The sequence below is a fragment of the Aedes albopictus genome, chromosome 2 (assembly GCF_035046485.1).
Source record: "Aedes albopictus strain Foshan chromosome 2, AalbF5, whole genome shotgun sequence".
NCBI lineage: Eukaryota > Metazoa > Arthropoda > Insecta > Diptera > Culicidae > Aedes > Aedes albopictus.
Genome location: NC_085137.1, coordinates 242,529,357 through 242,544,600, shown reverse-complemented (window position 1 = coordinate 242,544,600; position 15,244 = coordinate 242,529,357). Strand labels below are relative to the sequence as shown.

Sequence of the window (15,244 nt, the reverse complement as noted above, 5' to 3'; positions counted from 1 at the left end):
CAAAACGACGTATTGCTTGAATGCATGACTCAGTTGACATGCTATGGACAACCTCCATGTGAATTGCCCGAATGCTCAAGCACGTGAAAAGTGCAATCCATCGCTTGGCATTGCTGCGCCCAACCTTGACTAGAACAGGCCCAAAATAGTCCAAGCCTACGAATGTGAACGGCCGCACAAACGACGTTAGTCGAGCTTTCGGCAGCGGCGCCATTGGAGGCGGCCGTGGAACAGCTTTATGTATACGGCAGAAGATGCAGTCTCGAGCAACTTTCCCTAGCAACGCTCGCATGTTTGGGATATGGAACGCCTGCCTCATCTCGTTTACGACCGTCTCCCTATTCGCATGACGGAAACGACGGTGGAACTTATTCACGAGAAGAATCGTGATATGTGACTTCGGCGGTAGAATCGTTGGGAACTTCGCTGCATACGGAACGTGTGGCGCTGCACCAATGCTTCCCTGCATTCGCAATACCCCTGACTGATCTAGGAAGGGACACAACTTGAAGATCTTGCTGGATTTTGACACCGCAGAACCACGAAACTGCAACGATTTCTCCTTCCCGCTGAGCTGCTTTATTTCTTCGGCGTAGAATTCTCGTTGCGCTTGTTAGAATAGCGTGATCTCTCCATCCATCAACTCATGTTGCTTCAACACTCCAAATTCCAGTTGTTCTCCTTGTTTCTTCCGGGTGAGATTATTGATGAAACGATGAACGTACGCCGTGGTGCGATTTAACTTTTCCCAGCTGCCAAATCTTCTAACTTCTATCAGCGGTACGGGTTGCTCGGCATGCACACCAACTCGACGAATTTCTTCACTTGTAGTAGGCGGCACTGTCTCCTGCTTCGGCCAGAAGCTTTCTGGTTCCCTCAGAAATTGTGGCCCACGGAACCACGGGTTATCTCTATCGAAGTTTGGTCCTTTACCCCATTTCGTTGCAAGATCAGCGACGTTCAGCTCGGTATCGATTTTCCTCCATTCTTGCACGTTTGTCGTGGATAGAATCTCTGCCACGCGAAAGCCCACGAACTGCTGATATCTTCGGTGATCGGAGCGCAACCAGGCAAGAACTGTCTGCGAATCGGTCCACAAAACACGGCGACTAACTGGGAGACCATGCATTGCAGCAACACTGTTGAGTAATCGCGTGCCCAACACAGCAGCTTGAAGCTCCAATCGTGGAATGGACATCATTTTGAGTGGAGCTACCTTCGCCTTTCCAGCAACTAGCGCTACCGCCGGTCCATCTCTAGACTCTATTCGAAAGTAGACTACACAGGCATATGCTGATTTGCTAGCATCCACAAAAACGTGAATTTGAAGTGCGGAGTACGATTGGTAATCAGCGGCCGCGAAATAGCAGCGGGGAATTCGGATAGAGTTGAGTCCCGGAAGAAGCGCCGTCCAACGCCACCATTGTTCGCACAGTTCGGCATTGATAGGCTCGTCCCAGTCTACTCCGGATGCCCAAATGTCTTGCATGAGTGTCTTTCCGTGGATGATGAAGAAGCTGATCAAGCCCAGTGGATCAAACAAGCTCATAACAACACGTAGCACTTCTCGTTTGGACGGCCTGTGGGATTGATCCAGTGCATGTCCAAGATTACCTCGTACTACAAAGTTGTAAGTGAGGTCATCTCCAGTTCGGATCCATTTCATACCAAGAACAGACTCCACGTTGTCTTCCTTCTCGGGCTTGATTGTTTTCTCTGTTTCGGCAGATGTTGCCCCCACTTTTGCTGCGACCGTTGCATCATTGGAAAGAAAATTCCGGATCTCGAACCCGCCGGCAGCGTGTATCCTCCGAACTTCGCTTCCGACCTTCATTGCCTCCGCCGCCGTTGGGAAACTGTCAAGGTAGTCGTCGACATAGTGATACCGGATGATTGCTGCCACTGCTCTAGGAGATTCGTGCTCAAATTCCTTCGCATTAACATTCTTAACGTGTTGAGCGGAGCTTGGAGAGCACGTCGCACCGAATATGGCAACATCCATGACATAGATCTCGACTTTGGACGATACATGATCCCGCCACAAAAAACGTTGATATTGTCGATCCTCTGGTCTGATGAACAGGCGATGAAACATCTCCTTGATGTCTCCCGTCAGTGCAACGGCGTAAAGACGGAAGTGATAGAAGACTTCGACCAGAGAGGCAAGATAATCGGGTCCTTTAAGGAGAACCGAATTGAGCGATACTCCGTTTACCTTTGCGGCGGCGTCCCAAATAATGCGCACCTTGTTCGGCTTCTTTGGGTTCAGCACTACTCCCAGTGGCAGGTACCATGTTCTCTCTGAACTTGTGGTAGCTAGTTCTTCTTCGGTAGCACGATGTGCGTAGCCTTTCTGCTGATACTCCCGCATTTGCTGCCGGACGCTATCGTACAGCGGTTGATCCTTCTCCAGACGCTTCTCTAGGGAGTGTAGCCGACGTAACGCCATCCCATAGCTGTCCGGTAGCTGGATGTAGTCCCATTTCCATAACAAACCGGTCTCGAATCGATTTCCGACCCTACGCGTGGTAGTTTGAAGCAGCTGTTGAGCCCGTTTATTCTCCTCCGACTCTAGAGGAGTGAGCGGGGGTTGAACACCAGAGTTGTCCAGCGTTATGTAATCTCGGACCAGTTGGTTCAACTCACCCTCCGAATTGGTCCATCCTCCAACGTGAAACCCACAGGTGAATGATTCCGTGACTGAACGTGAGCAACCGTAGATGCTCCAACCCAAACGGCACTTGGCTGCCATTGGTTGCCCCCAACGTCCTTCCCGAATTTTCAGTGGAATCGTGAGTTTCAGGTTGTCAAGACCAATAAGGAGTTTCGGTGTGACGTTTTCATAGTCGGCAATCGGCAATCCTCGAAGGTGCGGATACTTTTCCGCCAGGTTCCGGTAACTTAGTGATTGTGTTGGCAACTGGAGACTTTCGACTGTTCGTGCATCCATCATCCTGTAGCGCATGGTGGACGTCTCGCCGGAGATATTCATTTCGATGACACGGGAGTTTACCTCTTCCCGCGTTACGTTTCCGGTCCACTGGAGATTCAACGTATTTGACGGGCCAGTGACTCCCAGCTCATCGGCTACTGCAACATCCAGAAGAGAAATTTGTGATCCTTCATCCACAAATGCGAACACTTCAACTCGTTTCTCCTTCGCGTACAGTGTTACAGGCAAAATCCGGAAAATCGGGCCACTCTCACTCAGTAGTTCCGAATGGCTAGTGGACACTACTAGCGGAACCGCTGGTTCACAAGTATGTAATAACGTATGATGACGAAGACGGCAGCCTTCTATGTCGCATCCTTTCCATGTCTTACATGGCCATTTGCCGTGTTGGTTCAAACAAGTCCTACAGAGTGCATGCTGACTGACAACCTTGAGACGACCATCGATGTTCATCGCCTTGAACAGGAAGCACTCTGTTACTTTATGTCCCTCCTTCTTGCAGACAACACAGACCTTCTTTGTCGGATACACTGGAGATTTCGGATCGTTCTGTAAAGAAGTGCACTCCACCGAAGTACTATCCGAGTGTGCGTGGATGAAATTTCGGTCCTTGGGCTTTTGTTGTGCTGTTTTTGTTGCATTCGACATTGGCTGGTCATCCATCACTTCAAAGGCTAGCTCCACCACCGACGACATAAAGCTTCCAAACGTTCCTAGATTGACTATCGGAATTTCGGTTTTGTACGATGACCACTTCATTCGGTATTCCACAGGAAGCTTTGCAACCAGGTCATGCAACAATGCCGGATTCGCCAAATGCGCCTGTTGTTTCGCTGTCTTCAAGTGTTCCACCAGACTGTCCACCGCTAAACCGAAGTCGACTATGCTGTTCAAATTATCCACTTTTGGAGAAGGAAGCTGTCGAATCTTTTCGGTAAGCGCCCTTATCAGTGTTTCTGGACGACCGTACCGCATCTGAAGAGTCTTGATGACATGCGGAACGCTTGCAGGGGAAAGAAGTCTGGAACGTACCATTTCCATCGCCGGGCCTTTGAGGCTGCGCTGAAGCCGGATCAGGTTTTCATCCAAGGAGAATCCACACGTAGCAGTAGAGCGTTCGAAGTTACTTATCCAGATGGGCCAGTCTTCTGGATTACCCGAAAAGGTGGGCAAATCCTTTCCCATGACTTGCCGGGCTGCCAGCTGCCGACTAGTCGGGCCATTGTCGGTAGGATCATATATGCTCCCGCTTGCTGCACCTTGAGCTGCATTCCCTGCTGTCAGACGTGGACGAACATTGTACGCGACGTCTTCACCATCATCATGCTCCTTCCTCTCGCGAGGCATCTCCCTGAAGAAGCTCTTCTTTGCTACGTTGAAGATAGGTTCCTGTGCTTCGTTGAATTTTATTTCTCCGGAAATTTCCGGAAGTTTGCTGTTATCCTTTGCTGCTGACGTGGATTGCATGTTTCCCTCTGTCTGCTCGCCGGACTTTTGCAGCCAACGTCGCACCTTTTCCTCGGAGTTCGTCACCTCACTCGCACTGACACTGGACACTTCACTACCGCGTTGAGAGAACTGTCGGACGATGCTCTTTTTTGCTTCTAATGACAGACGTTTCATCTCCAACATCGCTTTTCGGGTTTTCTCCTCTTCTTCTAATTGCTTTTCCTGAAAAGCCTTCTCTTCAGCTAACTTTTTGCCTTCTAAAGCTAACTCGCGGTCCCTGTTCTGCTTCTCAAGTAATAACTTTTTATTTTTCAACACGAGCTCGGCCTGAAGTTCTTCCGCCCTAATCTGGTCCTGCTCATCTACCATCTTTAGCTCGAGTGCGAGCCTTGCCCTAGCACTAGACGTTGAACTTACTTGATCTTCCGCTCCGGATTTCTTACTTTTCCGCGAGGTTCCTTTGCTGACGACGGATATCTTCGAAGACTTCTCGGGACCAGCAGGGACCGTCAGCCGCTTACTTCCTTTCTTCGCGTCTACCTTACGAGCGCCTTTCTGTGGAATCGGTGTTTGATTCAATATCCCGCATGATCCGCACGTCCACGGAAGGTTTGCGACGCTTCCATCAACATCTGCGCAGCTATAGTGGTACCACGACCCGCAACCGTCGCACGCCACCATGTCCTCGCTGCTGTCCGGGCGATCACAAGCCACACAATTCGACGGTGATTTGGACGAACCATCTATTCCACCCGGAAGACTCATCTTGCAATAGGGGATTTCGCGTTGAAAATTTCTAAAGAAATTGTTGACACCGAAACTCTTGTAGCGATCCCAGATAAATTAAACACGGATGTTTATGGGATGTGCTTTAGCTGTAAGTTTATTTAGTGGTATTACATTTGCATGTGCATGAATTAAGGAGTACTTACAAATTTTCAGTATATCTTCAAAACAAAATTCTTCCCTTATCGTCTTCCAATTTAGGTTATAAAATTACTAGAATAATAAATTTGCATGAAACGCATGTATAGGTTACAAATTGCAATAGTACTTACATTTAATTCAATTCAAGCAACAATAGGAAATCTTTAAAGTAATTTTTAACCACTAGTTTAGGTAAATCCACTAATTAATCAATTATTTTAGGTAGATCAAATTCAATCACGTTTCTGGGTGACTAAGAAATTGTTGTTTTCATTCCAATTGTTCAATTGTTCCACCGATTCCTTATCATTCATCCCCACGCATTAACTGTCAGCAGCAGACCCGATCAAAATAGAACGGCGTTAGGCTATCTCCATCGCAGGGAGGGTTTCGTCGTAACACTAGTACATAAGTGTTACTGAAGTTCGGGCTGGCCGGGATACGTAACCGTGTATTTAAACTCCTCGGTGTACCGAAATAACTAATTAAAATGTAACTTTATGTTTAAAATTACACGATAAATACGACACGGCGGTTACATTACTTCTTAACTAATATTGTACATCAACCGAAAGCATATCGAGATGCTATCGGTGAAGAAGCAAGACCGCGAGAGCATGAGATACTTTTCAGTGATTCTCAACACTAAGCTAATTATATGAGTTGCTTTTGTCCACATATGCTACAAAGATTAAGCTGAGAATTGGACTTAATCCTCATTCGATGTACCAGTAGGCACGCTTCATAGCCACAGCTGTAAAGACGTGGATATTCAACATGATCAAGTTAAAGGAGACGAATTCGATACCTGATCGATTCACAAGTGAGGATGACACACCAATAAGAAGCTGAATACCCGGCAATAAGAAAAAGAGTAAGAAGTTCAACCCACAACACAAGCCCTAATTACAAATAGAAAGTTAAACCCTTCGATTAGTTGCTGTGTGATGAGCTGCGCAAAATATGGAAAAGAAGATTTTTTGGCTTTGTTTCAATCACGTGCCGCTTGTAAAGCAATAAAACGAAATAGAATTACAATCTAGGATAGGCATCGAGAGCGAAACACACTCACCTATCAGCTCCAAGGCCTTTTGTGGCGACACCGACGAGGGATCGATCCAGCATTCTAGCCTCGAGCAGGGCTGTATCTTGACCACATCCGGCGGATCGACTCCAACGTTGAGACATAGGACCAGTGCCACACTGACCGTCTTCATGCGTTCCTTGACGCGCCAGCTTTGCGTCGTACAATTCATCCCTTCGATTTTGGCCAAATGGCGGGCGTAGGTGAAACTGATCGGCAGCTTGGAATCATCCTCCTCTTCGACGATATTGTCATTGCTCTTATCGGTCGTTTCTATCATGTTGCACATTTGCTTAATTACGGCGGCACACAGAAAAGCGGTCCCTGGGGGAAGGCAACGATTACTAGGTATACCAGATCACTGTTTACATTTTATTACGACTCAACCACAATCACTCCTTTTAGGGCGGCCAGAGGGAGACGAGCGAACTTTATTTACCTTTTGGTTTGCTTCCAGTCGTCACTCTCCCTTCTTCCTCCTGCCTTCACTCGTAATCAAAATACACGAAGCGGGTGCGGGGTTTTCTCCTCATTCAGCTCCGCCGCCGCGCCCACCTTCTTCAAGCACTTTTTTTTACTCTTTCCCGTTTCCAACCACTGTATTGTTATCAGCCTTCAGCGCAAAACCCTCGAAATATTCCGGTTTTTTATACTCGCGCGCGCCCCGTTATCAGTTGTACCGTAATCCCGAACACTGTGATGCTGACAAAATTTTCTCTCCTCCCGTGTCGTTTTCCTACGGACTAGGTGGACATTTTTTCCGCATCGATTGCCTTTGGCACGGGCAGCACCTACAATTAGCGGCACAAAATTCGACACCAATCTCCCACGGCGGTCACGGATTCCAGCACTGATTGGTTCCGCATGAGTCGCCGCCTCCGGAGGATACACAATAGTCGGGAAAATCGTTCACTTTATCGGGAAAATCGCGAAAACTTTCCGACGTAAATACGGACGAAACGTTTTGTAGTACGCGAGAGGTTAGATTTTTAATTTTTCTCCTGCGAATCGCCAGACCAAAGAGAAACGTCAGATAACAACCACAGTTGACTGCGGGTTTGGGCCGCGGGGCTGGGGGTCATTGAAAAGTGGTGAAACTACACTCAAAAATTTGAACACGAAAGTAGCTATTTTGTACTTTCGACCTCTTTCGACCTATTCAAATCGAGCTCCAGATGGGCCTTTTCATTTGACGTCTTAAATCAGCTGATTTTTCGGCCTTTGACAGTTCTCCTATGAAAATGCGCCTTTGTTCGGCGGTTGTAAACAGTGGCATACACGGACCTGTCTGCTGAAAAGGACTATTGAATTTTGCAAGGTGACGTCACGAATGAACGTTTGGTTCATTCTCGTTCGTCTCTTCCTTTTCTCTCCCACACGAATTTTGACATTTTCCGGTGGTTTGTTTTGATTCCCATTCGTTGCCGTTCTTTTCTCTCTCGGGGAGAAAATTGAGGTTAAGTTTCGATGCAAAACTCTATTGTAAGATTCAAGATCCATATCTTTGAAAACGTAAGACATTCTTAAGCCGAGTATTAAAGACAACCGTGTTTGTTGCTAGACAGTATCAAACTCATATTTATTTTATTTGAGATACCAGACGAACTCATATTCTCCTAATGGGGTTTTGAGAACTGATATGTCCGGGTATACTTCCGGAATAAAAGAGTTTGGTATACTTTTCTTCACTAGTTGTAGTTTATTAGGAAGTCAAACTTAGAATAATCAATCTACTGTCAGCCCCATCACTTATATAGTCAAGCAAGGGTTGCTGTGATCAAATTCAAATATTTTTGGATACAAATGATTGCTGGGATCCAACATTTCCCCCCCTAAGGCTTCATCATCCAGTAGGGCTTGAACCGGGCCGGAAGTTGGATCATGCGCCGGCCTCTCTCTAGGATCGGTGTCGCTGGTTGAACTGGTTCGACTGGTTCTACCGGTGGTTCTTCATCTTCTTCTTCGTAACCGGCAGCTTCATCTTCCGATAGATCATCCGTCAGGTAGGGATCTTCTGGATTCTCTTGAAGTGCTTCATCAAACCGCTGTGGCTCTTGATTTTCAAGTGGGATGGCGTTCGGTGGAGTCTCGGTTGGAATGGCCAATCCGAACCCGTCGAAAAATACAGAAAGTGGTGTCGGTTGATCTGCTGGAGCGGTACGGCGTTCTGGAACACGAGTCTTGAGCTGGTTGGCGTGCGACCGAATGAGTCGTTGACGATCTTCAAGGAACACGTTGTAATTGACCTTTCCAATCCTCTCGATCACGGTTGCTGGTTCCCACTGCCAGGAATTTGCACGATGTACCTGGGCATACACGGGATCACCGTTCAGGAAACTTCTCTGGTGTGCGCCGTGCTTCTTGTTGAAAGCGGCGTTCTGTTTCGTCCTGCCTCTGGACTCGGTGTTGGTTCGTTCGGTTGGTCGGAGCATAGACGACACTGTTCGAAGCGGTCGGTTGAACATCATCTCGGCCGGAGATCTGCCGTCCAGGTCACCGGTTGGTGTAGTGCGGTAGACTTGAAGGAAAGTGTAGAGTGCTTCCTCGAGTGTTTCTCCCCCCGAGCGAATTTTCCGCAGGCTTCGCTTCAACGTGTCCACGAATCTTTCCGCTAATCCGTTTGATTGGGGATGGTAGGGAGCGGTCCGGATGTGGTGGATGCCTTGACTGGTACAGAACGCTTGAAATTCGTGGCTCGAAAATTGAGTGCCGTTGTCGGATACGATTACCTCTGGAACGCCGAACGTTGCGAATGATTGGTTCAGCAGATTGATGGTGGTTTTCGTTCACGTGGACTACGCAGGTCCAGTAGATGGAGTCTACTTCCTGGTGGTAGTCGATCCCTACACAAAATGGCCCGAAGTGCACGTAACCAAGTCCGGACGTCTGCGAGCCGAAAATTTTCTTCAGGGTTTCGACGGTGTCGTTGAAATTGACGTCTCTGGGAAGCTTCGGCAGGATGTAGTTGGTGTACCGCGTGTGAGACGGTGTGTCCAACTTCCGCAGCAGCAAACGTACCTTGGCAGCATCCTCCAGGTTCCTGGCATCCGAATCGAAAAGATCTGCGTACCGGCTGTACCACTTCTCAAAGGTGATGCCATTCTCCGGGTCGAACGAAAATTCACTGATGTTGGTTGCCAAGGCTTCGAGTGTTTGCTCCGGGTTGCTAGGGGCTGGTGTTGGTTGCGCTAGCTTCTGCAGGAGCGCTGCCATCTGGAGTATTGCCTCTTGAAGTTCCGCCATCGCTTCGGTTCTTGAATCCTCGTCGCCAGCTGATATGTCCGGGTATACTTCCGGAATAAAAGAGTTTGGTATACTTTTCTTCACTAGTTGTAGTTTATTAGGAAGTCAAACTTAGAATAATCAATCTACTGTCAGCCCCATCACTTATATAGTCAAGCAAGGGTTGCTGTGATCAAATTCAAATATTTTTGGATACAAATGATTGCTGGGATCCAACAAGAACCCTTCCAAAGGGTTCGGTAGTTTTACTGCATGCATCTGGTTACAACCCGCATAATCACAAACTGTAAATGCAACGTTTCTCATACTGTAGATGACCATTAAAAATTGTCACTTAACCATTTTTCAAACTGTTGCAGATAACTGTAAACTAACCATTCCAGGTACATATTTGCCAGTTTGACAAATGGTAATCCGCCAATTTACAGTATGTGGAATAGGCGGTTAAGATTGGTTACCATTAAAAATCGCCCGTTTTCCCGAACAAATTTTTCGCAATACAGTAAAGGATACGGTCAATATATTATCCAGTTTTCAGCACAATTCACTGCATAGAAAATGGTTAGAGAACAGTTTAACCATAAATTCGGAAGAAAAACAAATAATGTATGTATAACAGGTGAATTATAGTTCTCCATAGTAGAATAACTGTAAACCATATTGTGCTTATATGGCTATGCACACTATTCTATACTGTTCTTTTGCATTGGAACCTAAAGAGAAAAATAAAGTATCCAATTCGGAAACACTCAAAATAATTTGCTACAAATTTTAAATAGTGCACCATGTTATATTGACTACTTAGGCTATGAACAAAAATACATCCAAAAACGCGTAACACTGAACTTTCTATATGGTTGTGCCGGAGTCTCTGGGAATCCTACCTAATTAATGTTGGACGCCGGATCTTGCAGCTCTCGTTGCAGCTGGTCATTGTGCCTCATGAATTATACTGGCCATTTGTGCAAATATGGTGACACGGTATGTTACTAGAGCACCTACCGGCATTGATGCTTGCGGAAAACTTTTCTTCAGTGGGGTGGATCCGAGGGCGGATACTCATCGGACTGAGAACATTTTTTCCGTTTTTGAAGTAACCGGGTTACTTTTCACGCACGGCTCGACTCCGTTGATAATCTGCGTAGACCTTCCGTAGAGGACCAGAAGGAATGGATTATCGGCTTCCGGAACGATTGGAGTCGTTTGATGGGGGTTTCAGGAGCGTGTGGAGGTCCCAGGCGGTATGGTAAAGTCATCCGTGAACGTTGTTTTTTCTATAAATAAAATCAATAATTTGTTACTGAATATCGGTAATAAACAATTGTACTACTTACCACCTTAGATTCTGAATATTTATTTGCCACTAGAACCAAGACTAGAACAGTTAAAGTTTCCTTTTTAGTCACGCATGAAAGTAAACATTGGGCGCTAGGTTATCCAAATCAACCGGAGCTAGGTAAAACTTGATAACACGCACACACAACGTTTTTAACAGTAACAGAAACAGTCCAGGTCATACAGAACAATAATCTTCTCAAATGTGTGCGTGGCATCATCATTGGTTTGCTTTCGGTATGGACCGAGTAATTGTCTTTGAACTATATGTCACACGGTAACCGATTGTGTGATTGTTCGGTGACCATTATTTAATGTTTTCCGTTGCAAGCTATCTTGGAATGAACCATTGGAAATTATAAGTGTACAATTTATTAGACATCAACAGTTTGAGATATGGTTGAAAATTGGTTCTATATATTTTCGCTGGTCGAAATCAATATTGTTAAATTATAGGGTAACATTAACTCAAACGTTAACAGTATTATAAACAGCTTACATAATGTTTGAACTGTTTGTCAAGTTGTTTTTTGTTATGCGGGAACACAGATTTGGACAAAAATGATAAACCCAATAGTCTATTTTACGAAACGACAACAGTGTTGATATTGATATTAACACTCACGGGCTTGGGCGCAACCTCCTGTCTAATTTTCATTCATGAAATGAGCGATCAGCTGATCCGAAACGTCTCGTAAAATGGCTCATAACAAAAACAATATTCTTTATTGTGGGCTTATAATTAATACTCATATGATAAGGAGAGTCGTACAGATGATGTTGTTTATCTTCGAAAACGATAAGGGAAATGTCCTAACGGGCTTGGTGGTCTAGTGGCTACGCTTCTGATTCGTATGCAGAAGGTCATGGGTTCAATCCCTGGCCCGTCCTTTTCATCCTACTTTGTATCTTTCTACACAGCAAAAAATAATGTAATCCGCCTCGATGTAATGTCGTCGATGTATCAAAAACTCGATGTAATCGCAATTTTTTGATGCGAAATCACACCATTTCGATGCTATATTACATCATCCACGAAATTACATAAAAATTCTATACCCAAATGCCTTTACGCCAAACCTGTGTAATATTTACATCGAAAGAATGTGAATATTACACAGAAATAGGTGCAACCAAGCGGTTACAATATTTGAAGGGCAAAATTACACAACTCGATGTCATATCGCATCCGTTCCCGATGCGATAATAAGTCGCGCAACACTGATGGTGTTGTGATCGATCAAACAACCGGTCGGCCATCTTGCGAGTTTCAAGCAGGCGTTTGCTGCAGTTTTTCATTGATTTTTTCAAGGGTTTTCCGTACTAATTTGGTAAGTTTTGATATTTTATCATGCATAATTAATCAAAGACCAATAATTAAATGTTGTATATTTTCAGAATCAGGCGAAAATGTGAAGCATCTGAGGATTGCAGTACAAGGCGGAGCTGGCGCCTGCTGTTTTTAGTGTCGGTGTGCCAGTGGCACCACCGCCAGCAAATCCCTTTGCATCGTCTAGAAAGGCGAGAACCGACGACCGATACCTCTGCTCTAGATGGAATCTTCCGGGGGCAAATTCGCCTGGATGGCACAACATATAATATTGAGTCAGGTGAGTTTTTTTTATTTCGGCGTTGACAACACGGAGTTGATTCAATTGTAAATTCAGCAGGAGGCGCACCTGCATGCTGTGGCGGAGAACCTACACAACCGGGATAAAAACCGGACGCCGGCTACGTATGAACCGTCGGATGGGTATCAGTCAGAGAGACGCAACGTGTAACACCTGTAAGAAGGGCCTGAACGATTGTGTCGGTCGACTTGGCGCCATCGGTGTCCCCCGTAGGGCAGTTTTGAGCGACTATAACGATATGGTCATCGTCGCTGATGAAGGAGCTGAATCCGGTCGAGGTGCTAGCTTTTATTCCTTTGCTGTAACAATGACCTCGGCGAAGTTGAATCCGGCGGACATGGGTTATTGTTCCACCAGTTTACATCCGACCATCGGGGGCCGGCCCCACTGAGAATGATTTGACGATGGAGCGAGTGAGTGGAACTTCGGCTGATTCAAGAGGAATGGAATCAGTTGACCTTAACTGTACTTCAAAAGTGAGCTGCTTAAAATTCAGTTGTAAGTTTCCCAGAAATCATTAAATTTTACATATAGGTATCTCTAATTACTAACAGGCTAACTTCTTACCATTTCAGCTCAAAAAGTCGACACGCGGCATTAAGCAGGGTTTGAAGGGCAAAAAGGTTCGATTCTGATAAAATCTGTCCGACAAGCGAGTATTTCTCCGTCCGTATCGTATCCTAGGATCCCAATTTGATTCATCAGGTGAGAATGCTCGTTCGGATGACTAAGGTTCCCACATTTTTGGAACAAGAGAACACGGTCAACATAAATGTGAGACCGATCTACTTTCTCTTAGTAACAATAAGTCTATATTTTCATTTCAGAAAATGCGTCAGTTAAACATGGGACGAGAAGCATCTCAGTGCAAACTACGTCCAGCAGAAGGGAAGTGCCTATAGAAGTATCTGGCCTAACGAGACAAAGTTTCCCAGAGTCTGAAATGCGGAGATTCCTGGAACGCCACCTCATCCCGAATAAAAATTTACATTAGCCTGACGTTAAATTTCAATGTATACATCAACATCAAGGTTTGATGTACTTCTGATGTTGAACATTAGAAAACATTACGATTCAGATGTGTTTATGCAAGGTAACATAATGTATACATCAGGAAATCAAACGTTTTTCTGATGTCAAGCAAATAATCCGAAACATCAAAATCTGACGTTTTCAAATGTTTTTTGATGTGCAAAAAACATAAAACTCTAACGATTTTCTTTTGTATGTTGATGTAAAATAACAATAGATTTGGACGTTTTCAGATGTTTCATGATGTGCAAAAACATTAGATTCAAACGTTTTGTTATGTATGTAGATGTAAAAAACATTAGAATTATACGTTATATTGATGCAAATTGAGACATCGGATTTAGATGTTTTCAGATGTTTTATGGTGTGCAAATACATTAGATTCAAACGTATTTCTGATGTATGTTGATGTAAAAAACATCAGGTTCAGACGTTTCCTGATGTATGTTGACGTCAATTCTGACATTTGTTTTAGACGTTTTTAGATGTTTTATGATGTGTAAATACATTAGATTCAAACGTATTTCTGATGTATGTTGATGTAAAAAACATCAGATTCAGACGTTTCCTGATGTATGTTGACGTCAATTCTGACATTTGTTTTAGTCGTTTTTAGATGTTTTATGATGTGTAAATACATTAGATTCAAACGTATTTCTGATGTATGTTGATGTAAAAAACATCAGATTCAGACGTTTCCTGATGTATGTTGACGTAAATTCAGACATTAGTTTAAAATGTTTTTAAATGTTTTATGATGTGCAAATAGATTAGATTCAAACGTATTTCTGATGTATGTTGATGAAAAAACATTAGATTCAGACGTTTTCTTACGTTCTTTGATGTACATAACCATTTGATACCAAGATGGATACTCATATTTGCAAAAAACAAACGTGTTCTAATGTTCTAGATTACATACCACAGTTATATGTATTGCGATTGATAGATATTGATAGATTGAAGTCATATTCTTAAATACTCGTTTTCCTTTCGATTGTCCGTCTCTAGGTCCGTCTAGAATGTCTTAGTAATGCATACATTTTGATCATAGCAGTAGCTCCCGTGCCCCATCAGTCAGTTAACTGACCTCAGCTTACCTAACATCATATGTGGCAACTCTTTAAGCGACATATTGGAACTAGTGCCGAGAACGCGAAGAGTCGTTAGACCACTGATGTAGGCGCCAAATCATGGGTGACGAATTTTACGGCGTGCTTGATCAAATTTGTAGCATTTTACACAATCTATTGGACAACAAAAGAAATTCGAATAGTTAATAACAACTTCTCATCAATACACCTATTGTCTGCACCTCTAACTACATAGCACCTTACCTTACTTCCGACATGATAGATTGAAGTTATATTCTTAAATACTCGTTTTCCTTTCGATAGTCCGTCTAGAATGACTTAGTAATGCATACATTTTGATCATTGCAATAGCTCCCGTGCCCCATCAGTCAGTTAACTGACCTCAGCTTACCTAACATCATATGTGGCAACTCTTTAAGCGACATATTGGAACTAGTGCCGAGAACGCGAAGAGTTGTTAGACCACTGATGTAGGCGCCAAATCATGGGTGACGAA

The 15,244-nt window shown here is 44.5% G+C and overlaps 1 protein-coding gene and 1 long non-coding RNA gene across 4 annotated transcripts in view; one reads left to right on the top strand and one right to left on the bottom strand.

Annotated features, from left to right (window-relative positions):
• LOC109622875 (regulatory-associated protein of mTOR) overlaps positions 1-7,426 on the bottom strand; it is a 45,783-nt gene extending 38,357 nt beyond the window's left edge. The window contains exons 1-2 of one of the 2 annotated variants that reach the window (XM_029858149.2): positions 6,853-7,426; positions 6,402-6,737 (exon numbers count right to left, since the gene is read on the bottom strand). In XM_029858149.2, coding sequence (XP_029714009.1) covers positions 6,402-6,702 — 301 coding nt within the window. In that variant the 5' untranslated portion in view covers positions 6,703-6,737; positions 6,853-7,426. The remainder of the gene's footprint in view (positions 1-6,401; positions 6,738-6,852) is intronic. The other variant, XM_020077326.3, reaches the window with a different exon arrangement.
• A 4,484-nt stretch (positions 7,427-11,910) lies between these two features.
• Positions 11,911-13,588, top strand: LOC109413579 (uncharacterized). 2 transcript variants are annotated; one of them, XR_003893504.2, is made up of 5 exons: positions 11,911-12,322; positions 12,390-12,601; positions 12,662-13,120; positions 13,198-13,327; positions 13,450-13,588. It is a non-coding gene; the product is annotated as an uncharacterized LOC109413579 (long non-coding RNA). The 2 variants fall into 2 exon arrangements; XR_003893506.2 differs by having other exon boundaries at positions 12,659-13,120.
• The last annotated feature ends 1,656 nt before the right edge of the window (positions 13,589-15,244 follow it).